This window comes from Bufo gargarizans, chromosome 2 (genome assembly GCF_014858855.1).
Source record: "Bufo gargarizans isolate SCDJY-AF-19 chromosome 2, ASM1485885v1, whole genome shotgun sequence".
NCBI classification, from domain to species: Eukaryota; Metazoa; Chordata; class Amphibia; order Anura; family Bufonidae; genus Bufo; species Bufo gargarizans.
This window is the reverse complement of record NC_058081.1, coordinates 353,217,880-353,243,467: the sequence shown is the minus strand read 5'-3', so window position 1 is coordinate 353,243,467 and position 25,588 is coordinate 353,217,880. Positions and strand designations below refer to the sequence as shown.

At 41.2% G+C, this 25,588-nt stretch overlaps 1 protein-coding gene across 1 annotated transcript in view; it reads left to right on the top strand.

The window, feature by feature from the left end:
- HTR4 (5-hydroxytryptamine receptor 4) overlaps positions 1-25,588 on the top strand; it is a 576,608-nt gene that overhangs the window by 222,403 nt on the left and 328,617 nt on the right. The window contains exon 2 of the mRNA XM_044277452.1: positions 5,880-5,961. Coding sequence (XP_044133387.1) covers positions 5,936-5,961 — 26 coding nt within the window. The 5' untranslated portion in view covers positions 5,880-5,935. The remainder of the gene's footprint in view (positions 1-5,879; positions 5,962-25,588) is intronic.

Genomic DNA, 25,588 nt, shown 5'->3' with positions numbered 1-25,588 from the left:
CTTTAAATTATAGATGGCAAGAAACTCTTAATTTGCAACGGGAAGAATTTTGGGAAAAGGCCATACAGTCTAAAAACAGGGTATCAAAAAATTTCTCCCATAGAATTACTCAATTTAATATACTATATTGTCTATATTACTCCCCTAAGATCTTAATGAAATATTACAAAACCAAACAATTTAGTTGTAAAAAATGTGGGGAGGAAGGGGCAGACGATAGCCATATATTGTGGTCATGTACAAACCCAGAGGGTTCTGGGGGAAGGGAAATGAAAAAAATTGAGAAATATCATCTATTTAAAATCTCTCCCTACCTTGAGGTATGCATTTTGGGGGTAATGGAGAAAATAGATACTAATAAAGATCGAGAAATAGCATCTAAACTATTAATTTTTGCAAGGAAATGTATTGTGGCACATTGGGGAGATGGTGGTACCAACTATTAGGGAGTGGGAGAATGTCATTAGACTATCGCTTGTTAGAGAGGAATTCCATTTGATGTCAATCAAGAAAAAAGATAGATTTGTTAAAAAAATGGCAGAAGTGGTTGGAGTAATGGGCTTGGCTGGGGAGGGGGGGGGGGGCTCCGGGGAATTGGGGGAAGTGGAGGTAGGCGAGCGGGGGGCGCAACAATTTTTATTATTTTCTTTTGCTGCCAATGTCTCCCCCAGGGGTGGACTAAGCATTAGAGTGGGTTGGGGGTAATGGGGATATGACAAGGAAAATTCATGTAAAGGTCAATAAGGAGAAAAATGACTGATTAATAATGATAAAATTTTATAAAAGACTATTTAAAAAAATAAATAATAAAGATTCATTCTCTTGAGCATCTGTACTACCAAAATATTGTAGGCATTGGATATTAGTGACAGGAAAGATGTGTTTAAATGTATAATTATATGTATTTGTGCAAAAGATTTAGAACCTATGGTCCACTTCAGAAAGACGCAATTACAGTTAATTATGGAATTGAAAGTCATTGTGAAAACCAATAATTGTGCCTTAAATAAGAAATAGAATGCTGACTGTATTACAAGTAATTTTCATTTCAAGCTTTTAATATTCCTACAGCACTTAATTATACACTTTTATTATTTATATGTAATAAACCTCAATCTTTTGACAGGCAACTGCATCATTTAAATGCTTTGGGAGAATGCATCACAGATAAGTGGGGATGTGATGGGAAATCGATATACGTCAATTTATAGCTTCGCTCCTGGGTTTACTAAGATTACCCAGTTATCCTATCTTCACATCTAAATTAATCTGTCATTGGGAGAAAGAGTCTCAATTCGAAATCCAGAGCAGTTTCTGACTGCTACAAAGTTAGGGTCCTACCACTGGACCCCAACTGATCTAATCGATCATGAGAATTTTGGGAAAAGGCCATACAGTCTAAAAACAGGGTATCAAAAAATTTCTCCCATAGAATTACTCAATTTAATATACTATATTGTCTATATTACTCCCCTAAGATCTTAATGAAATATTACAAAACCAAACAATTTAGTTGTAAAAAATGTGGGGAGGAAGGGGCAGACGATAGCCATATATTGTGGTCATGTACAAACCCAGAGGGTTCTGGGGGAAGGGAAATGAAAAAAATTGAGAAATATCATCTATTTAAAATCTCTCCCTACCTTGAGGTATGCATTTTGGGGGTAATGGAGAAAATAGATACTAATAAAGATCGAGAAATAGCATCTAAACTATTAATTTTTGCAAGGAAATGTATTGTGGCACATTGGGGAGATGGTGGTACCAACTATTAGGGAGTGGGAGAATGTCATTAGACTATCGCTTGTTAGAGAGGAATTCCATTTGATGTCAATCAAGAAAAAAGATAGATTTGTTAAAAAAATGGCAGAAGTGGTTGGAGTAATGGGCTTGGCTGGGGAGGGGGGGGGGGGGCTCCGGGGAATTGGGGGAAGTGGAGGTAGGCGAGCGGGGGGCGCAACAATTTTTATTATTTTCTTTTGCTGCCAATGTCTCCCCCAGGGGTGGACTAAGCATTAGAGTGGGTTGGGGGTAATGGGGATATGACAAGGAAAATTCATGTAAAGGTCAATAAGGAGAAAAATGACTGATTAATAATGATAAAATTTTATAAAAGACTATTTAAAAAAATAAATAATAAAGATTCATTCTCTTGAGCATCTGTACTACCAAAATATTGTAGGCATTGGATATTAGTGACAGGAAAGATGTGTTTAAATGTATAATTATATGTATTTGTGCAAAAGATTTAGAACCTATGGTCCACTTCAGAAAGACGCAATTACAGTTAATTATGGAATTGAAAGTCATTGTGAAAACCAATAATTGTGCCTTAAATAAGAAATAGAATGCTGACTGTATTACAAGTAATTTTCATTTCAAGCTTTTAATATTCCTACAGCACTTAATTATACACTTTTATTATTTATATGTAATAAACCTCAATCTTTTGACAGGCAACTGCATCATTTAAATGCTTTGGGAGAATGCATCACAGATAAGTGGGGATGTGATGGGAAATCGATATACGTCAATTTATAGCTTCGCTCCTGGGTTTACTAAGATTACCCAGTTATCCTATCTTCACATCTAAATTAATCTGTCATTGGGAGAAAGAGTCTCAATTCGAAATCCAGAGCAGTTTCTGACTGCTACAAAGTTAACATGATGAAATAAACCAAACTGCTACCTTCTAAATCTACACCAGCTCACTTTCTATTTGCCTGCGAGAAAGTAATGTTAGAGTGAGCAGCAGAGAGAGATTATGAATCAACTCCAAATGTATGGAAAGTTCATTTTCAATAAGACTGTTCTTTTTGTTTAAACCATTTAGAGGCCTGCAGCCATTCAAGTTATTGATGTTGAAACACAACATACCCATCAATAATGGCAAACTATAGGTGAAACAGAAAATAAAGAACTGCTTCAAAGTCTACACAAGAAATACTGGAAATTTGTATTAAAGTACTAGCAGTATATGAATGCATAACTTGGCCAAACTGAGGTTAAACCATAGGGTAAATGATGAACCCTCACGGGCCATACAACAAAAGCAACATTGTACACCTGTGTTTGCATCCTCTGGACTGACCCAGCAACCCCTCCCCTGCCTCCCATTGAACTTACTAGTAAAACAAAAGGTCAGCATGGCAGAAGAAAGGTCAGCATGGCAGAAGAAAGGCAAAAGCCTTCAGTTCAAGTCCTTAAGCCACTGAATGGCACTGCAAAACTCCACAGAAATGGAGAGAGTGAGCCACTGAGGTCTGACCTTGGGTCTGTATTTGTTTTTGATAGGGTCTCTATTTAGGGAGTTTGGTCTGGAGATATGTATACAGGGTGTGTGTATTTGTTTACAGGGTCTGGGTTTATATTTAGGTGGTCTTGTTCTATATTTCTTTAGAGGGGCTGATCTGGGGTCTGCATTTATTGAAGGGTCTGTTTTTAAGGGTATAGTATGCAATCCTTTAATTCCAACATTGTTTTTAGGTTTCATTTTTTGTTGTTCATTTTGAGGTGAAAATAACATGGTGATATTTTCTGTGGGCCAGTACAATTATGGAAACACCAAAATGTCTCACCATATTCTGAGACCTAGAATATTTTTTAATCCATGTTACTGTATCAGGACTTGTATCAGGACTTGTAATTTTTTTTGCCTGGGTGGGGGTTGTGCTGTCGTTTTTGTCACATTTATTCAATTTTTTGGGGGAGTGAGATCAAAATCAGCGATGTGATAAATTGGAAACGTTATGGTGATTCATTATGGCAACACCAAAATGTGTCCCCATATTCTGACTCATAAGACTCATAGACTCATGTTTTTTTATCCATGTTATTGTGCTGGGACTTGTCTTGTTTTTGTTTTGAACAGGTTGGGTGGTGGAGGTGTTGTTTTTATCACATTTATTAAATGTTTGGGGTTTTTGAGATGACCAAAAACAAATTTGTATATAATAAATGGGAAAGTTTGTTTTGTAATAATTTGAGGCCTGGTTTGAATTTATATTTATTTAGGGATGCTAAATTCCATTTTATGAAAAAGCATAATGAATATTTTTATGGTTGTGAGAAGTTATTCCCTTTTTCACAGAAAAGGGAATAACTAATAGATCAGTTAGGGTCCTACCACTGGACCCCAACTGATCTAATCGATCATGAGAAACTGTACCCCTCAGACCCCCCCAAAATGAATGGAGCAGCAGGTCAGGCATGGGAGTTATGGAAGTAGCTGAATGCTGTAACTCCATTCATTTTTTTTTTTTTTTTTTTTTTTGGGGGGAGGGGCGCCTTAAGGATTATGCAGTCCCCATTGATCAGTTGGAGTTACAGTGCTAGGACCCCCACCAATTGAATAGTTATCTCCTATCCTATGGATAGGGGATAACGTCTTACAACCAGTATACTTTTTAAAAAAGGCTTTCCCTCATTCAGTTTATAAAACATGACAACCTGAAATGTTATAAGAGTCACAGAGGTGGAGGTTTGGTAGTAGGGATTCTAGTAGCCCCATGTGTATTTACCTTTCTATTGAAATAATTAGTTAACTGACTGAAATAAAATGATCATGAGCAAGATCTCCAGGCCTGTAGTGTGAGATTGTCTAGTATTTGGGCTGTGTAACAGATTTCTATGTAAATTTAGAAGGGTGAGTTTTGCATGCCTAAGTTGTTGTATATGCAGACATGAGATGGGAAAAAGGATGATCCTTCCAGAGCATATTCCTCTTAGTATCAACCCTTGCAGAATTCACATATTAATGTCTAGGGAATTTTTGAAGAGAGATACCTAGTTTTTGCTTAAAGATGCACTCCCATAAAAATATTTGTTCTCTAGCTCGTTAGAAAGTTACATGATGTAAACTGTAGTGAAAGTAATCTTTATACTGTGACTCTATTTGGAAGTTATCTGCTTTCTTCTGATCCTTAGCTGTGTCTTGTGACCAACACCCTGACTCTTCAACTGACTCAGTGTATTGTGTGTGGATAGGAAGTCATTTTTTCTATTCATCCCTGTGAGCCTGATATTGAGGTTGTCATACAAATGATTAGAGGAACTGACTTCCTGTCCACCCATATGACACTATGTCAGTTGAAGAGTCTGAGTGCCAGTCATACAACACAGCTGAGGACCAGAAAGGAGTGTATAACTCACAAATACAGTCGCCAGTAAAAAGATCCACTACACTTAAAGGTGTTAGCCCATGACTAATGTAAAATATTAAAATCAAACATCATACAGTGCATGGCAACCTCTTTCTAACAAAGGTAGAACCAGCCCTGTACCTCACATGAATCCAGAGATCTTCACATTCATTGCTCTGCTAGATTTATATCAAGCTGACAGTTCAGGGGGTGTGTCTTTTCTGCTGCAGCTAAGGGGCGTGTCCATGCTCTCCCTATCACAGCTCAGGAGGCAGTTGAAGGATGAAACTGAGCATGTGCGGCCATCTCAGTGAGCAGGTCAAAGAAATAAGAAACAAATACTGCAGATGGCGTGGTACAGATACATTTTATTGAATAACTCAGTGGCTACGCTAAATGTTTAATTACATCCAATTGCAAAAGTATTCAGATGCAGGTGCTGGTTTAAAAACTGTAGAATATTTTTCATAGGACAATGCCTTTAATGATATGGAGAGTTTACAACTACAATATACATTATGTACCTGTCCAATACATAACAACATTTTGTGGGGATGCCTTTATAAGCACAAGCATTGCATTATAAAGCATTTATGGGTGTTCAGTACAGTAGGGACCCTGTTACTCATGTAGTCTGTAGCCCTCATCTTTTATACTTGCTAGTTTTTAGAAATTATTGCAGCATTATATGACTGTAACAGTCAACTAAATCTTATTACTTTACATGTGTCTTCACAGGGCAAGCTTCATCAAAAGGGCGCTAACCTCCCAGCCCTCCATGCCTACTGACTGTGATGGAAGAACTTGATAGTAATGTGAGGTAAACATGTAGGAATATTATCAGTTCATCTGATGAGTATCTTATACCACAATTTAAGTATTAAGTGGTGCTATAATTAGTGTTGAGACAATCAAAGCCAAATGAATCGAATGAATTTCCGTGTGCTTCATGGTAACAAATACATTTTTCCTGAAATGGCAGCAAAAAACTGTCACCTAAAATACTTTGCTCAGAGAGAGGCGGTTGTGGTCATCTTGATTGAAGATACCACACAAAATCCTCGGGCAGGGTTACCTGTGATGTCGGGCAGGTGTGGTGACATCAGGGATTTTGCGTGGTGTCTTCAATAAAGATGACGTCGACGGCCTCTTCGTGAGCAAATGGATTAGGTGAGTATGTTTTTTTTCTTTTTTTTTTACCAGATTAACCCCTGAAATGCCTTAATTTTAATCTCAGTTGCCACGATCAGCCATGAACATGGTGGCATCTGAGGGGTTCAATGACGGGGGGAAGTGCAATCAATATTCCCCATCATTGTGCCCATTACATACAAAGGAATGCGATTCATGACTAAGTAATTTGGCACAAATCTAATATTCTTTTTTTTAATTCGGCAAAGCAGCCGAATCAAATTTTTCAGAACTTTGCTCATCACTACCTATAATATCTGAAGGACTAGTGAGCTATAGCATTGCCTGGCTTAAGTAAGCCTACATCCACATGTAGCAGAAATGCTGCAGGTTTTCCATCTAGACTTGCGAATGGAAAATCAGTAGTGTATTACCTTAGCAGCAAAGGCGATGAAATTTGAATGAATTTGTCCACACAGCACTGGAAAATATCGGTGCATAAATTGACTTCCAGGGGGTCACATATTAAGTCAGACATTTTCAATTCCAGACTTGATATCTCCCTGCACTGCAGGAGAATGGACTTAGTTTATGATTCAGCACAAGCAAACGTTTATTCTGGCAGTCTGTACACCTAGAATGCAAATGATGGTAAATCTCCATATCGCAACCCAGTTTTGGAAAGTGGAGAGGTGTCTTAAAAGCACCATATGACCAAAAATATGTGCTGTTTAAAAAGTCAGTTTTCCGGTATAGGGCTTTAACTGACCCCCACAGTGCAGATTTTAAATCTGAAGCATGTGAGCTGTTTCTGTGGACTTTCACAACAGATGGTTTCATGCCCGTGTAGACATGCCTTAATTTCCATGAGCTATTCCTGAAACCTTACAGAGTGAATCTACAGATGTACCATGGTTTACATCACATATTCTATGTCCTCCAAGTTCATACATTGTAGAAACTTGTTGAAATACTGGGAAGGAGAAGACAGAGGTAATGCACCACTGCCTAAGTCAAATGGGTTATCCCATGATTAATTTTGAAAATGAAAATATGACATCATATAGTACATGACAATACATTTCTAACAAAGCTAGAACCAGCCCTGCACCTCACATGGATCCAGAGATCTCCACATTCATTGCTCGGCTAGATTTATTTCAAGCAAGAGCTCAAGGGGAGTGTCATTTCTGCTGCAGCTCAGGGGGCGTGTCCATGCTCTCCCTATCACAGCTCAGGGGGGCGTGTCCATGCTCTCCCTATCACAGCTCAGGGGGTGTGTCCATGCTCTCCCTATCACAGCTCAGGAGGCAGTTGAAGGATGAAACTGAGCATGTGCGGCCTTCTCAGTGAGCAGGACAAAGAAATAAGAAATTAGGTGGCGCTATACAGATACATTTTATTGAATAACCCAGTGGCTATACAACATTTTTAATTACATGCAATTACAAAAGTATTCAGATCCAGGTGCTGGTTTGAAAACTATAGAATATTTTTTTGTGGCACAACTCCTTTAAGATAACTGAGAAATAGCTAAATAGAATATTGAAAGATATTGCACAAGTCGTAAACTCCAGTAATTATAAGTATTCTTCTTTCTTTGAGTTATGAGGTAAATGCTATTAATAATAATTATGCATAACTTGCAGAATTCTGTAATTTGCTTCTTACTTAGCTAAATTTCAAACTAGCGTTTATAAAACTATAATGAGGCCTGGCAGGGATCCAGCCGCAATTCGGCAAATATGCCAAGAATCAGCCAGACAAATACCACTGTGCGCAGCCTTTTTTGTCCAGCTGATTCCCGGCATTCTATGCCGTAATAGCCACCCGGAAGGCTGGCTAAAACAGGCCTTACTCCTCAGCATCTACAAACTGTCACTTTTTTGTATAAAAGTCAATGTTGTCAAAGTTGTTTTTGATCTGTTACCAAGGAGCATGTTAGGAGAAACTGGCGGAACTTGAAATGATACGCAAGTCTCAGGGAGAATGAGTCTAGGCTCTTATTATATAAAGTGTGCAAAATACTGTTTATAGAGTGGACTATGTCATGATTTTATATTGTGGACCATTTATGGAAAAACAAATGGGTTTCTTTTATAGAAAATTAAAGTTATTGAAATATTTATTGCAACCAGATTTGGGATTTTTAATGCACATTTTAGCAAATATGATTGAACCCTTGTCTACCAAATATAGTGAACTGTTCTTGTACTATGTTTGTTGCTTTCTCTTATTTAATATTTTATGATCTTTAGTTTTACCCTTCTTAGGCTATCTTGCCACATTTCGATACGAGAGAAAAGAAAAGCATAAATATATTACTCTACTGCATATATACCAGCTGCACAATTACAGTAAATCTCCTAAAAAAAACCCCATATTTTTGCCAGATATTGAAGCATTATATTTAGATGTATGCCCCTGTCGTGTATGTTGAATAAATTGTCTTTTCTTAATTTTATTACCAGTATACACTCACCTAAAGAATTATTAGGAACACCATACTAATACGGTGTTGGACCCCCTTTTTCCTTCAGAACTGCCTTAATTCTACGTGGCATTGATTCAACAAGGTGCTGCTAGCATTCTTTAGAAATGTTCGCCCCTATTGATAGGATAGCATCTTGCAGTTGATGGAGATTTGATGGATGCACATCCAGGGCACGAAACTCCCGTTCCACCACATCCCAAAGATGCTCTATTGGGTTGAGATCTGGTGACTGTGGGGGCCATTTTAGTACAGTGAACTCATTGTCATGTTCAAGAAACCAATTTGAAATTATTCGAGCTTTGTGACATGGTGCATTATCCTGCTGGAAGTAGCCATCAGAGGTCATGAGGGATGGCCAAATTTGGACTCTACCATTTTGAATGTCTCAACAGAAATCGAGACCAGGCAACATTTTTCCAGTCTTCAACAGTCCAATTTTGGTGAGCTTGTGCAAATTGTAGCCTCTTTTTCCTATATGCAGTGGAGATGAGTGGTACCCGGTGGGGTCTTCTGCTGTTGTAGCCCATCCGCCTCAAGGTTGTGCGTGTTGTGGCTTCACAAATGCTTTGCTGCATACCTCGGTTGTAATGAGTGGTTATTTCAGTCAACGTTGCTCTTCTATCAGCTTGAATCAGTCGGCCCATTCTCCTCTGACCTCTAGCATCAACAAGGCATTTTCGCCCACAGGACTGCCGCATACTGGATGTTTTTCCCTTTTCACACTATTCTTTGTAAACCCTAGAAATGGTTGTGCGTGAAAATCCCAGTAACTGAGCAGATTGTGAAATACTCAGACTGGCCCGTCTGGCACTAACAACCATGCCACGCTCAAAATTGCTTAAATGACCTTTCTTTCCCATTCTAAAATTCAGTTTGAAGTACAGGAGATTGTCTTGACCAGGACCACAACCCTACATGCATTGAAGCAACTGCCATGTGATTGGTTGACTAGACAATCGCATTAATGAGAAATAGAACAGGTGTTCCTAATAATTCTTTAGGTGAGTGTATATGGCAGCGACAGAACTGTGTCCTTTTACCAAGTACTCATATGACAAATTCTACCTAGAACGCAATAAAGATGTGTTTTATATACAAGGGTAACAACTGTGTGTGCCTATAAATTGAACATAACCCACTAAAAGTATTACAGAACTGTACTTTACAGGGTGTGATACATTTCGTGACGGGGAAGGACCTATGCCTAATAATACCTAATAACCTCCACTTATTTATTACAATCAAATAATATAGCTTCAAATTGGTGCAAAACCCAAGGCTTAGGCTACTTTCACACTAGAGGTTTAGTTTTCCGGTATTGAGATCCGTCATCAGGGCTCAATACCGGAAAAAAATGCTTCAGTTTTGTCCCCATTCATTGTCAATAGGGACAAAACTGAACTGAAGAGAACTCCAAAATGCGTTCCGTTTAGTTGCGTTTCCATACCGGAGAGAAAACCGCAACATGTTTGCTATCCGTCCTGGGATGCTGAGCAAGACGGATCTAGTGTGACCACCAATGTAAGTCAATGGGAACGGATCAGTTTTCTCTGCCACAATAGAAAACGGATTCGTCCTTCACTGACTTTCAATTGAGTTCATGACGGATCAGTTTTGGCAATGTTAAAGATAATACAACCGGATCCGTTCATAACTGATACAGACAGTTGTATTATAAGGAACAGAAGCATTTTTGCTGAACCCTACCAGATAAGGTAAAAACTTGAACATGTGAAAGTAGCCTTATTCTGCTAGAGAATATATTCAGTATATAACATAATAATGGCAAATTATTTATAAAATAGTGTTTTGGTCAGGGTTGGATTTATAAATTGGACAGTAACCAAGCATCTGGCATGAGCCCTGGTACCTGAGGGAGGCGAAGCACTCTTCTGCCACATAAGCATTGGCACATGGTAGATGAGATTTTTTTTTATACATTTAGCATCCCGCCCAGGAGTTTTTGTCACCTATGGTTGTTTGCTTAAGAAATATTATTATTTTCGCAGAGGTTAACCCCTTGGTTAAACGTTGTCGTAATTCAAAGAGCTATAACCTTCTTAGGATACACGTCAGATGGGCCTGGGCCTTGATTAAGCCCTAGGCTGCCATGTCAAGACATTGGAACCCTCTGGCGCTTCTGTCAGGACTGTTAAAGCACAAACGCGGCTGTAATGTTACAGCGGAGCCCTCTGTCCTCTGAGTGTGAGACCCGTGCTGTGCTTACACTGAGCTGATGTAAAAAGGTGGGGGCCCAGCTTACAATCCCTCAGTGACTGTAAAAAAGGCATATTGGTGGTCACTAAGGGGTTAAAGGGGTTTTGCAGTGCTTAGATATTGGTGCACTCATGATAGGCCATCAATATCTAAGCACTGCTCAACCCCTTTAAACACATGTAGAATATAGAAACGTCAGAGAAAGCTTAGCTTTTTATTTGTAAAAGGGATTTTCATTTTAAATTATTTTTTCTTCAACATTCAATTCAACATTTTTCTGATTTCTCATTGCATATTTACTTGGTGATTATGGATTTTTATTTTTTTAACATAACTATTTAACTCTTATACAGATAGCCAGAAGGAGATATTTATCTCTAGTGACAGAAACATACTAGATTTGAAAACTACATTAGAAATTATTATGATGATCTGTCATCTGAGGGTGAACAAAGTCCAGTGTTCACTAGAACCTCTGGAAGATTTGCCTATATGCTTGTGACCTCTTAGCCTAATACCTAACCAAGAGACTAAATAATGTAATAAATAAATGCTAGTGGGAATTATCCTAGCCTTTTAAGGGACCTTTACGTGGACCGAGAATCCTAAAGATGATCGCTAACGAGCTATCATAGGAAAAACTGTTTAGTGACTGTCTGGTGGTGTAAATGTACTGCCGATTACCCAATGAATGAACAAAATGCTTGTTCATTGGGTAATCTGATTGTGTGCACACATAAATCATCGATGCTGGCAGCAGATTGTGCTATGTAAACAGGATCTGCTGTGAGTGAACGAGTCAGTATGGGGACAAGCGATGGCATTAGCAATCGCTCCTCCCCATACTCTGGAGAAGATCGCAGGCATATAAATGGGGAGTCTTCTCCACCAACGAGCAGCGGATTGTGGGGAAGAAACACTTTCTTCCCAACAATCTACTGCCCTGTCGTCCCATGTAAAGGGTCTTTTACAGTCTGAACACAAGCAAGACACAGCAGGGAGGCTCTTGCTCAAACTGGACACAGACAGGACAATAAAAAGGCTGAGTTTGTTCCTTTAACTCAGAATAAGTAAAAAGTTACTAAACTTTGTCTAGATTCTATATACAATGCATTTGGAAAGTCTTCAGACCCTTTCAATTTTCACATTTTATGTTGTGGCCTTGCTAAAATAAAAAATAAAAAATTCCAGTATTCCCATTCATTCTGTGCTCAATAGTCCATAATGACAAAGTGAAAACAGAATGTTCAAAATCTTTGCTAATTTATTGAAAAGGAAAAACTAAAATATTGCATTGACATAAGTATTCAGACTCTTTAGGCCCCATGCACCCGACCAAATACATTTTACAGTCTGTAAATTTCAGATCTGCAAAATACAGATGTGACCCATTGGCTACATGCAGACAAGTATAAGGCCTCTTTCAGACGAATGATCCGATTGTGTCGGATTCAGGATGCGCTCAGTGAAACTCACACATACGGACGTCTGAATGGAGCCTTACAGGGGGGTGATCGATGACAGGGGGGTGATCAGGGAGTCTATATGGGGTGATCAGGGGTTAATAAGGGGTTAATAAGTGACAGAGGGGGGTGCAGTGTAGTGTGGTGATTGGTGCTACTTACAGAACTGCCTGTGTCCTCTGGTGGTCGATCCAAGCAAAAAGGACCACCAGAGGACCAGTTAGCAGGTATATTAGACACTGTTAACAAAACAGCGTATAATATCTTTTTTGGGGTTTAAAAAATCGCATCTACAGCCTGCCAGCGAATGATCGCTGCTGGCAGGCTGTAGATCAACTTCTTAGCTGCGCGTCGCGTTCACACAAAATCTCGCCTCTCGCGAGATGACACACCGATGCGCCAAGGAGGAATAACCCGGTCGCCCTCAGGATGCATCCCTGCGTTAGGCGGTCAGGAGATGGTTAAGCCACTCCTGTGATGTCTTGGCTGTGTGCTTAGGGACATTGGCCCAGTATGTGGTCCAGAGCACTCTAGATCCAGTCTTCATTAAGAATTCCTTTGTACTTTGCTCCATTCAGCTTTCCCTCAACCATAAACAGTCTTCTTTTCCCAGCCTCTGAAAAACACCGCCACAGCATGATTCTGCCTCTACCATGCTTCACTGGAGGGATAGCTGTCGATGAGCAGTGCCTAGTTTACTCACATGATACTTAGAATTGAGGTCAAAAAGTTAAAACTTGGTTTTATCAGACCAGAGAATCATGTTTCTCACAGTCTGAGATGACCTTTAGGTGTTTTTTTTTTTTAAACTTCAGGTAGACTTCCATGTGTCTTTTACTTAGGAGAGGTTTATTTCTGTCCAACTTGTCATAAAGCCTAGATTGGTTGAGTGTTGCAGTGATGGTTGACCTTCTGGAAGTTTCTCCCGTCTGCACACACAATCTTTGGAGATCAGCCAGAGTGACCATTAGGTTCTTGATCACCTCTCTTACCATCTCTTCCCCAATTACATAGTTTGATGGGGTGACCAGCTCTAGGAAGAGTCCTGGTTGTTCCAAGCGTCTTCTATTTAAGAATTATGGAGGCCACTGTCCTCTTGGTAAGTTTCTGTTTAGCAAACATTTTTGTTGCCTTCTCCAGATCTGTGCCTTCACACAATTCTTTCCTCCTTATGGCTTGGTTTTTGCTCTGATGTGCATTGTCAGCTGTTAAGTAGATATCGGTGTGTCTTTCCAAATCATGTCTAATCAACTGAATGTGATACAGATGGACTCCAATAAATGTATAGAAACATCTCAAAGATGATCAAGAGAAATCGGAGTCCCCCAGAGCTAAATTTTTAAGTGTCACACCAAAGGATTTGATCGTCTGAATAGTTATGTCCATGTGAAATTTTAGTCTTTCATTATAAAATAAATTTGCAACAATTTCTAAAATTCTGTTTTCACTTTCTCATTATATTGAGTTCAGATTGATGGGGAAAACATTTTTTTTTTTTTATTATTATTATTATTTCAGCATAAGGTGGCAGCATAACAAAATGGAAAAAAAGTGAATGGGTCTGAAGACTTTCCAAATGCATTGTATTCCACAACTAAACATATTTATAAAAGTGAATCTTTTCATATATTTTTGTGCCTAGATTTTTAGTGCTGTAGTACATTCTTCAAAGCACTGATAAAAATAAACGTAAGAATTAGTATTTACAATGATTTTTTATTTTATTTTTGTCTGATGAACTAAACCATGGTACATGAGAATTAAAAGAGGAAAACAGCAGTACAACATGTTTCATAGCATAAGCAAGGAACCCCGTATCTAAGGCTACTTTCACATTTGCGTTCAGAGTGGATCCGTCTGAGACGGATCCGCTCATATAATGCAGACGATGGATCAGTTCAGAACGCACCCGTCTGCATTATATTGTAAAAAATCCTAAGTGTGAAAGTAGCTGCAGACGGATCCATCCAGACTTTACATTGAAAGTCAATGGGGGACGGATCAGTTTGAAAATTGAGCCATATTGTGTCAAATTCATCCGCCACCATTGACTTACATTGTAAGCCTGGACGGATCCGTTTGCCTCCGCCCGGCCAAGAGGACACCCGAACGCTGCAAGCAGCGTTCAGGTGTCCGCCTGCTGAGCCGAGCGGAGGCTGAACGCTGCCAGACTGATGCATTCTGAGCGGATCCGCATCTACTCAGAATGCATTAGGGCTGGACGGATGCGTTCGGAGCCGCTTGTGAGAGCCTTCAAACGGAACTCACAAGCGGAGCCCCGAGCTCTAGTGTGAAAGTAGCCTAATGTGATAAATGGAAATTCTGTTATTTTATGGATTCAGTCAACAACTAAGTAAAATATGGTCTGGGGTTTTTGTGTAAAAATAAATATAAAAAGTGGAATTATGTATATAGGAAAGGGAAATAAAACTACAGACTGATTACACGGATGAGAAATACATTGTAAGTAATCACAAATGAGCATTTCCATTCTGTGAGACTGAAGTCGGTATGCCTGAATAACAAACAGTAATTCCTTTGACAAAGTTTGATGAAAAAGAGGAAAGTGACTGACAGATGGGTGTTTGTCAGATTTCATTAAAGGAAGTAAAAACATTCTTGCGTACCAGATATATGTTCATCCTGCATTTCTAAATTGCAAACTCAGCACAAGGAAGGTATGAAAAGGACTTTTATAGGAAGTTATATGCAGATAGGGTGTATAACATGATCAGAATATGTGCTCAGCAGAACAGAGAAATGATATTAGGGACAGTTTGCAAAAGGATAATAATACAATTTTTTTTTTTTTTTTAATTAAAAATTAACCTATGTCAAAGTATTGTAACATAATGTAAAAGGCCAGGTTTACACTAATGCTAAAACCACTGCTTTGGTATCCTTCACTTTTAAAATAATTACATTGCCCTTTAATACAGTATTTTAAAGTGCTTTTCTGGGAAAATATATATATTAAAAGCCTCTCAATAGTATAGGCCACCAATATGTGATAAGTGGAATTGAATGAGAATGAAAAGGCTTGAAAAAATCTGAAATGCAGTACCAGGCACAGAGTCAGGCATACAGCCATTTTGTTCGTTTGTGTGGAGGGGGTACTTGAGGTGAAACAATCACAAATAATACATTGATTGCCCATTTTAAAGAGGACCTTTCACCACTCCGAACATGCATTCCCTGTGTAATAACAATTCTGGAGCCTCTATCCTTATGTCTCTATGTTGTCCCATTCCTGTATTACTCCTACTAGAAGTTCTGCATGGATTGCTAGAAGTTTGCAGTAAGGCTACAGAAGGGTGTTACCCGCACAGTCTAAAAATGGCAGCACTGATAGAGTGAGTCTGTGCGGTTACACACACACACACACACACACAACTTGTTACCACCCCTCTGTATCCTTACTGCAGACTGCTAGCAATGCATTCATAACTGCTAGTGCAAATAATAAAGGAATGGCACAACATAGAGTCATAATAATTGCTGCTCCAGAATTGTTATTACATGGGGAATGCATGAAGCTATTAAAACAGGCACGTCAGGAGCGGTGACAGGTCCTCTTTAAGAATAGGCCATGAATGGTTTTCCTAAAGGAAACTTATAATCTTAATTTTGGCCAAATAACTTTATAGAAGGTTCATGTGGTCCCTGGTAGTGTTTTATATGTCTTTTTAGCAGAATGCAGTAAAAAAAGTGTTCATTCTTTGCTTCCATCATATGCATACTTAGCAACACTGCAGTTGGTGAATTAGGGATAAATAGACCCCTGCTCCCAGGAATGCCACTAAATCATATTAGAAGGTCCATTCATGGGTGCGGGTTACATATGCCCTGCTTATTTTTGGCTCAGGACAACCTCAATTTACAGGGACTGTTTCTGAAAATTAGGGACTGTTGGCAACTATGCGTGTGCTAATGAGATGTTTTACTTCAAGAGTCCAACAACTTCTCTCTGGAAATCAAGCTAACCCTGACCCTTGTTCTGTGATTGACAATGCCAGAATTAAAAATGTTATCCTCTGGGCTCCTTGGGTCTAGTGATGGAAATGTAAGTCACAGAAGAAGGGGCAGGATGTGGGCAGAGTTAGCTTGACTTCCAAGTTATTGGCCTCCTTTAATTGAGACAGCTCATTAACATATAACAGGAGCGCAGAATAATCAACTTTATATTGCATTGTAATTTAATTCTAAGAAAGCATAAAAGGACACCATTGTGCACCACATGAACCTACTATAAAGGTCATCTGCTGGGTGCAGAGGGCAAAATCAAGCTTATAGGTTCCCTATAAAATTCAGCATCTTGGAGAACATAACTCATGTTTACACGCATTATGCTACATGAATTTATTGTAGCACTTGTATGATATATTGCTACATTGTTTAGCTAGTAGAAGGTACACTATACATGTTATACAGCTGGCAAAATATTTTCTCTATAATAATCCACAAAATGTAGGTGCAGTAGGCATCCCTCCACAAATATTACCATTATATGCCTTCATTAAGGGGGTATTCCGGTAGGTAAAAGTTATCCCATATCCACAGAATATGGGATAACTATCAGATTGGTGGGGGTCCTACCATTGCGACCCCCACAGACCATGTGTCCCCTGCTGCTCCCCAATCACGCGTGTGCGCAGCCACTCCATTAATTTCTATGGTATTTCCGGACATAACCGAGCGCTCTACTTGGCGGTCTCCGGAACTCCCATAGAAATTAATGAAGCAGCTACTCACATGTGCGACTGGACATTTCAAAGGAGCAGCAGGGGGCCTGCTGGGGTTACGGGCCCCCATTTTCATGATCAGTGGTGGTCCCAGCTGGAGGTCCCCCACTGATCTGATAGTTATTCCCTATCCTGTGGATGGGGGATAGCCTTTACTTAGGGTGGCCAGATGTCCGGTTTTAGGCTGGACATTCCGGTTTCCTGGCTCTCTGTCCTTCGTCCAGCGCAGGGCCTGGGCAGACACAGAGATGTCCACCCTTTCAGAAGCTCACGCTCAGACAGCAGCACTGCGCTGTCTGAGCGTGAGCTACAGCAACTGACTGAGGCTTCTCTCACTCCCAGTCAGTCACTAGAGCCGCAAACATGGCTCCCTGTGGCTCTCCGAAGGGGAGAGAAGCACCCCTGCTGCCCCCAGCTCACCTTCCATTTAGAAAGTTCTTCCCACTCCCCCCCGCCCATTTCCCCCCTCCCTGAGCCGGTGACGGGGGGCGTGGCTTCACTGAGACGAGGCGTGGATTCAAGGAGACGGGCGTGGCCGGTGAGATCCAGCTTTCTGGGGTGAAGCCAATGGCCAGCCTACTTTTTACTAATGGAATACCCTTTTAACCTCTTCCCGACCAGTGCCTTACTAGTATGACACTGGCCAGATTTTTTAAGCTGGTGCCTCCTGAGTGGAGGGGGGCCATAGCAACGGGGTGCCTGCTGTTTCAGTAGACACTGGCAGCTCATGTCCGCAACTGGTAATAATCTTGGTCGAGGACATTTAGCACTTAAGAAGCGCGTACTTCCAGGTATGCTCCGGTTCCCTCTGGGAACGACTGGAGGAGCTGGAGCTTGTTTGCAGCGGCTCCTGTCATAGAGAATTTAAAAAAAAAAATAAAATAAATAAAAATAAAACACATCATGGGTATCACCACTCCCATATTATAAAAATATCTTCCCCATACTGCAACCGGTGAAATTGAGAAAAACTTCAAAATATCCGATTCACCAATTTTTGTGTGCTTTGTTTCCCTAAAAAAATTCTATAAAAAGTGATCAAAAAGTTGGACACATCACAGAATGGTATCAATAAAAAGTACAGATCGCTCTGCAAAAAAGGAATGCTCACACAGCTCCATACACATAACTACAAAAAAGTTTTAGGGGTCAGAATATGGCGATGAAAAAATAAAATGTTTTTATTATTTTATCAATATCAAAACACAAAAATGACTATACATATCAGGTATCGCCGGATTCATACTGACCCGTAGAATGACAGTAACTGAAAAATAGTCAGTTTTTTCCAATTCCCATTACATCATATGCATTATTAAATGGTGGTGTTGGAAATTACAAGCCCCAGAATGGAAAAAAAAACTCTGGGATAGAAAGGGTTAAGCCATATATACATGAGAGACAATTCATGGCAGGATTGGAATGATGTAAGACTGTGACTTAGGCCTCATGCACACAACAGTATTTTTTCACTGTCCGCAAAACGGGGTTCCGTTGTTCCGTGATCCGTTTCCGTTTTTGTTTCCATGTGTCTTCCTTGATTTTTGGAGGATCACCAGATATGAAAAGTGAAAAAAAAATGTTTTGCCTTGCAAATGATAGGAAAAAAATGGACACGGATCACGGACGCGGATGACAATCTTGTGTAACTCCGTGTTTTTTCACGCACCCATTGACTTGAATGGGTCAGCGAACCGTTGTCCGTGAAACACGGATCACGGACGCGGATGACAAACGGTGCATTTTCCGAGTTTTCAACAGACCCATTGAAAGTCAATGGGTCCGCAGAAAATCACGGAAAATGGAACAACGGACACGGAACACAACAACAGTCGTGTGCATGAGGCCTTATTTTAAGAGAGCTAATATAAAATATTTGCCACAGTGTATCTAAAGCCAGAAATATCTATGTAAAATGCTGTAAGGATGCTGTACTATGGCAGTATGGGATGCCTCAGAGAAGGTGAAATATTTTCATGATAATACTCTTAATCTTGGGTTTTTTCTCCTATTTTCTTTTTGAGTACAATTAGTGTTTTGCAAGACAGTCCCTCAGTTTCCAGGGAGACAATTTATAGCACTATTTGTCAATGTGGTCTTCCTAACAGCTCAGCCAACACTTAACTAATGGAGCGTTTTAAATCTGGTTCCAGCAAATGTCACTTAATATAGCACTCAAGCTAACCAATGGAATTTAATTCAAAGATGATCCCGTGGCAGCGAATTGTACTTTGGCATTTTAGCTCTGCACCCTGTCAGGAAATGCATCCTGCTTATACAGAGAAAGGTTAAGCTGCATCTATATTACATTTCCATGATGAATATTGACACTCCAGCTGATAATCTTTTTGTTGTACTTTCCCATCTGTTTAGACACAGTGAGCTGATCGATACCAGACTATGCATATGTTCCTCACAGTCATGGTATGATTTATTCGAGCTAGAAATGTTAGGCTGGGCACTCTCTCTTAGGCTACTTTCACACTGGCGTTTTGGCTTTCCATTTCTGAGATCCGTTCAGGGCTCTCACAAGCGGTCCAAAACGGATCAGTTTTGCCCTAATGGATTCTGAATGGAAAAGGATCCGCTCAGAATGCATCAGTTTGTATCTGTTCAGTCTCCATTCCGCTTTGGAAACGGACAAGCAGCGTTTGGTGTCCGTCAGATGAAACTGAGCCAAACTGATCCATCCTGGCACACATTGTAAGTCGGATATGTTTTCACTGACACAGTCTGGCACAATAGAAAATGGATCCATCCTCCATTAACTTTCAATGGTGTTCAAGACGGATCCGTCTTGGCTATGTTAAAGATAATACAAGAGGATCCGTTCTGAATGGATGCAGACAGTTGTATTATCTGAACGGATCCGTTTGTGCAGATCCATGACGGATCCGCACCATACGCAATTGCGAAAGTAGCCTTAGCTGCTGAAGACAGAACTGAAGGCAACCACCCAGACTTTCCATTGAGACCATCTTTAGGCTATCTTGAGCAGTGAGGAGAGGCAATGCTCAGCTGAACTCTTACAACTCCTTATATTAAAGAAAATCGATCGGCACTCACTACCTGTTCCAAACTGCTAGCATTTTATTCAACAATAAAACAATAAAATTCTATCTATTCAATAGCAATTTTTCACTAAAAAACAGTTTTCGCATTAAAAACAGTTGTGCACGCTAAAATAAATTCACACAATTCGAAATATGCGTATGGATGGCCTGATATGTGCTTGTATAAACACCAAAGTCCTGGATAGAACAAATTTACTGTAAGATGATCAATCCAAAAATCGTTATAAAATGATCAGTCAAAAAAATTGCATCGGGACAGTAGTGTGGTCCGTCCGATTTTGTTGCGATTATTTGGTAACGGTTTGCTGCAGTTGATGTTTGCGATTTTTTCTATCGATGCACCTTATTTCTGTGTTGCGAATGGACTTAAGTCCTATGATGAAGTTATACAATGTTCAGAATGTCTTTACCACTTTAAACTTTCGTATATATATATATTACACTGGTCAGCACTGAAGAATACCTCATTATCTACAAGAAGATCAACTATAATATGCCGGCATAGATGTTTTTTTCATCGAACTTTGAAGCGATATTCTACTTTAAATGAACAAGAATCTGCCACTCCATAACAGTGGAGCAAATAGAGGAGATTCGATGATGCTGTGATTGCGAAATGTCCAATTAAGCCACACACCTGCGGTAAAATCGAGAGATATATTGGGACCTCAGAGGTAAGCGCACACTGGCTCTTTTATACGTGGGACGCCACACAGCACGGAGAAATACATGAAGAGACCCATCTATCAGTGAGTACAATTGTGATGAAAAATACACTTAGAACAAAAAATATCTATGAGCATCAATATACAATGAATTACAATTTATTTGTAATAGAAAACATTCAAAAAAGAATATATCCTGCGTTTTTTATACTGGATTTAAGTGCACCTATGCAGCGTATGGTGCACTTACTACCCCGTGGGTGAATTTTGTTGCAGTGTCTTGCGTTCTTATTCTATATAACTAAACTGTGGCACTCTTGTTGACAGATGGAGAATGAATACAAAGAATGTCCTGCACACCTTTCACTTTGAAGTAATGTCTAGTATAGCTGTGTATAGAAAATGGCTGAATGAGGCAAGATATATACAACTCTCCGGAGAGTAAGTTAGCTATAATGGTTTCTATGTTGATTATAATAGACTGGTATACACGCAGTGCCTGCATATGAGTTCACTCACATGTGTGCCAGTTCACTCCCCTTGCATATGCTGCCGTGTGCTTGATCCCTTTTGTGTCATTCTCACACAGTATTGAGCGCAACTGCGCTTCTTACCAGTTTCCTGTGGCTCCGTCTGTGGAGTGGTACTTGCTGGAATCTGTGTTGCGAGTGGCTCGTACGCTGGCAGTCTCATAAGTCGTTTCTTGTGTAACTTTTTATTTACTTTTGTATCAATCTGTAATGTAGCAGGATATCTTCAAAAGACTGCAGCTGTTGTTCAAATAATAGACGCATTTCAAAACAACAATGATCTCTTCCTCAGTGGCTTTAAAATATGTGTTGAAAAAAGAGGGACATACCGCTCCTTATTTAGAGCCAGTGACTAAATTAAAACCTGGACTGGACCTTGACTTATAGTATCATATCTTATATAATTCAGTATTTTATTCACATTATGCGTCTTTACTAGGGATGAGCGTAAAAGTCCGGGTTTGGTGTTCGGCGCTTTCTTGGCGCTTTTTGAACAAGCGTCATACTACTTGCCCCAAGAGGCCGTCACAGCCATGCCTACTATTGGCATGGCTGTGATTGGCCAGTGCAGCATGTGACCCAGCCTCTATTTAAGCTGGAGTCACGTAGCGCCGCACGTCACTCTGCTCTGATCAGTGTAGGGATAGGATGCAGCTGCTGCTGTTAGGGCGAGATTAGGCAGGGATTTACTCTTCCAAAACACTTAATGAAGTGATCGATCTACAGCTGTAAATCATTCAACCTCTGCTATTTAAATGCTCACTGTTTTGAGGCTGCCGAGAGCGTTTTTCTGTCACTTTTTTCTGGGGTGATCGGCGGCCATTTTGTGTCTTGTGGTGCGCCAGCACAAGCTGCCACCAATTACATTTAACCAATAGTGTTTTTTTTTTAATGCTATATCCTATATTAGGGGCTTGGCTGTGCTTACTATTTTATTGAGGGGTGAAATACAATTGCCAAAATAGCAGTACCCTAAATCTGGTGTTTCAGCTGTGGCTAGCCAATTGTAATACTGTCTGCTGTCTGGCAAAGGATATATTTTTTTCTGGGTTGAAATACAATTCCCAAATTAGCAATTCCCTAAATCAGTGGTTTCCCGCTGTAGCAGGCCAAGTTTAAAACTATCCATAAAAGGGTATATTACATTGAAGGTGCTGATAGGGTCATCCTCAATAACTTCACACGCTACCGTGCATCTCCAAGTCTAATTCTGTCCGTAAATGTATACGTGTCATCCAGGGCCTAAATACTAGGCCTACAATTTATATTCAGCTAATTCTGTGGTTATTGCTTTGGCTGGTCAAGTTATTTAGTGTCCGTCAAAGCACAGTTTTTGTTCTGGGTTGAAATACAATTCCCAACTTAGCAATTCCCTGAATCAGTGGTTTCTGCTGTATCAGGCCAAGTTTAAATCTATCCATAAAAGGGTATATTACATTGAAGGTGCTGATAGGGTCATCCTCAATAACTTAACACGCTACCGTGCATCTCCAAGTCTAATTCTGTCCGTAAACGTATACCTGTCATCCAGGGCCTAAATACTAGGCCTACAATTTATATTCAGCTAAATCTATGGTTATTGCTGTGCCTGTATTAGTGTAATACGGTACCTAAATAGATAGCTAGATAGTGTTAGGTGCCTGTAAAAAAAGGCCTGAATTTGAATTCAATACATTGGGCCAAATAATTTTTTTCTTATTGTTGTGAACGGTAACAATGAGGAAAACATCTAGTAAGGGACGCAGACATGGTCGTGGTGGTGTTAGTGGACCCTCTGGTTCTGGGAGAGGACATGGCCGTTCTGCCACAGCCACACGTCCTAGTGTACCAACTACCTCAGGTCCCAGTAGATGCCAGAATTTACAGCGATATTTGGTGGGGCCCAATGCCGTTCTAAGGATGGTGAGGCCTGAGCAGGTACAGGCATTAGTCATTTGGGTGGCCGACAGTGGATGCAGCACGTTCACATTATCTCCCACCCAGTCTTCTGCAGAAAGCTCACAGATGGCGCCTGAAAACCAAGCCCATCAGTCTGTCACATCACCCCCATGCATATCAGGGAAACTGTCTGAGCCTCAAGTTATGCAGCAGTCTCTTATGCTGTTTGAAGACTCTGCTCGCAGGGTTTCCCAAGGGCATCCACCTAGCCCTTCCCCAGCGGTGAAAGACATAGAATGCACTGACGCACAACCACTTATGTTTCCTGATGATGAGGACATGGGAATACCACCTCAGCACGTCTCTGATGATGAAACACAGGTGCCAACTGCTGCGTCTTTCTGCAGTGTGCAGACTGAACAGGAGGTCAGGGAGTAAGACTGGGTGGAAGACGATGCAGGGGACGATGCAGGGGACGATGAGGTCCTAGACCCCACATGGAATGAAGGTCGTGCCACTGACTTTCAGAGTTCGGAGGAAGAGGCAGTGGTAAGACCAAGCCAACAGCGTAGCAAAAGAGGGAGCAGTGGGCAAAAGCAGAACACCTGCCGCCAAGAGACTCCGCCTGCTACTGACCGCCGCCATCTGGGACCGAGCACCCCAAAGGCAGCTTCAAGGAGTTCCCTGGCGTGGCAGTTCTTTAAACAATGTGCTGATGACAAGACCCGAGTGGTTTGCACGCTGTGCCATCAGAGCCTGAAGCGAGGCATTAACGTTCTGAACCTTAGCACAACCTGCATGACCAGGCACCTGCATGCAAAGCATGAACGGCAGTGGAGTAAACACCTTAAAAACAAGGAACTCATTCAGACTCCCCCTGCCACCTCTTCTGCTGCTGCCGCCTCGGCCTCTTTCTCCGCCTCTGGAGGAACGTTGGCACCTGCCGCCCAGCAAACAGAGGATGTACCACCAACACCACCACCTCTGTCACCAAGCATCTCAACCATGTCACACGGCAGCGTTCAGCTCTCCATCTCACAAACATTTGAGAGAAAGCGTAAATTCCCACCTAGCCACCCTCGATCCTTGGCCCTGAATGCCAGCATTTCTAAACTACTGGCCTATGAAATGCTGTCATTCAGGCTGCTGGACACTACTTCTCCAAGAGAGCCGTGCCTTCCCTGCACAACCAAGTATCCAATAAAATCAAGTGTGCACTGCACAACGCCATCTGTGGCAAGGTCCACCTAACCACAGATACGTGGACCAGTAAGCACGGCCAGGGACGCTATATCCCCCTAACTGCACACTGGGTAAATGTAGTGGCGGCTGGGCCCCAGGCGGAGAGCTGTTTGGCGCACGTCCTTCCGCTGCCAAGGATCGCAGGGCAACATTCTTTGCCTCCTGTAGCCTCCTCCTCCTACTCGGCTTCCTCCTCCTCCTTTTCTTCCACCTGCTCATCCAGTCAGCCACACACCTTCACCACCAACTTCAGCACTGCCCGGGGTAAACGTCAGCAGGCCATTCTGAAACTCATATGTTTGGGGGACAGGTGCCACACCGCACAGGAGTTGTGGCGGTTTGACGCACATCCCTTGCCTGACGCATGTGCTGAATTTGGTGGTGCAGAAGTTCATTCACAACTACCCCGACATGTCAGAGCGTGCGGGCCGTCTGTGCGCGCTTCCGGCATTCACATCCTGCCGCTGCTCGCCTGTTTGCGCTACAGCGTAACTTCAGCCTTCCCGCTCACCGCCTCATATGCGATGTGCCCACCAGGTGGAACTCCACCTTGCACATGCTGGACAGACTGTGCGAGCAGCAGCAGGCCATAGTGGAGTTTCAGCTGCAGCACGCACGGGTCAGTCTCACTGCGGAACAGCACCACTTCACCACCAATCACTGGGCCTCCATGCGAGACCTGTGTGCCCTGTTGCACTGTTTCGAGTACTCCACCAACATGGCCAGTGGCGATGACGCCGTTATCAGCGTTACAATACCACTTCTATGTCTCTTTGAGAAAACACTTAAGGCGATGATGGAAGAGGAGGTGGCCCAGGAGGAGGAGGAGGAAGAGGGGTCAATTTTAGCACTCTCAGGCCAGTCTCTTAGAAGTGACTCAGAGGGAGGTTTTTTGCAACAGCAGAGGCCAGGTACAAATGTGGCTAGCCAGGGCCCACTACTGGAGGACGAGGAGGATGAGGATGAGGATGAAGCATGTTCACAGCGGGGTGGCACCCAATGCAGCTCGGG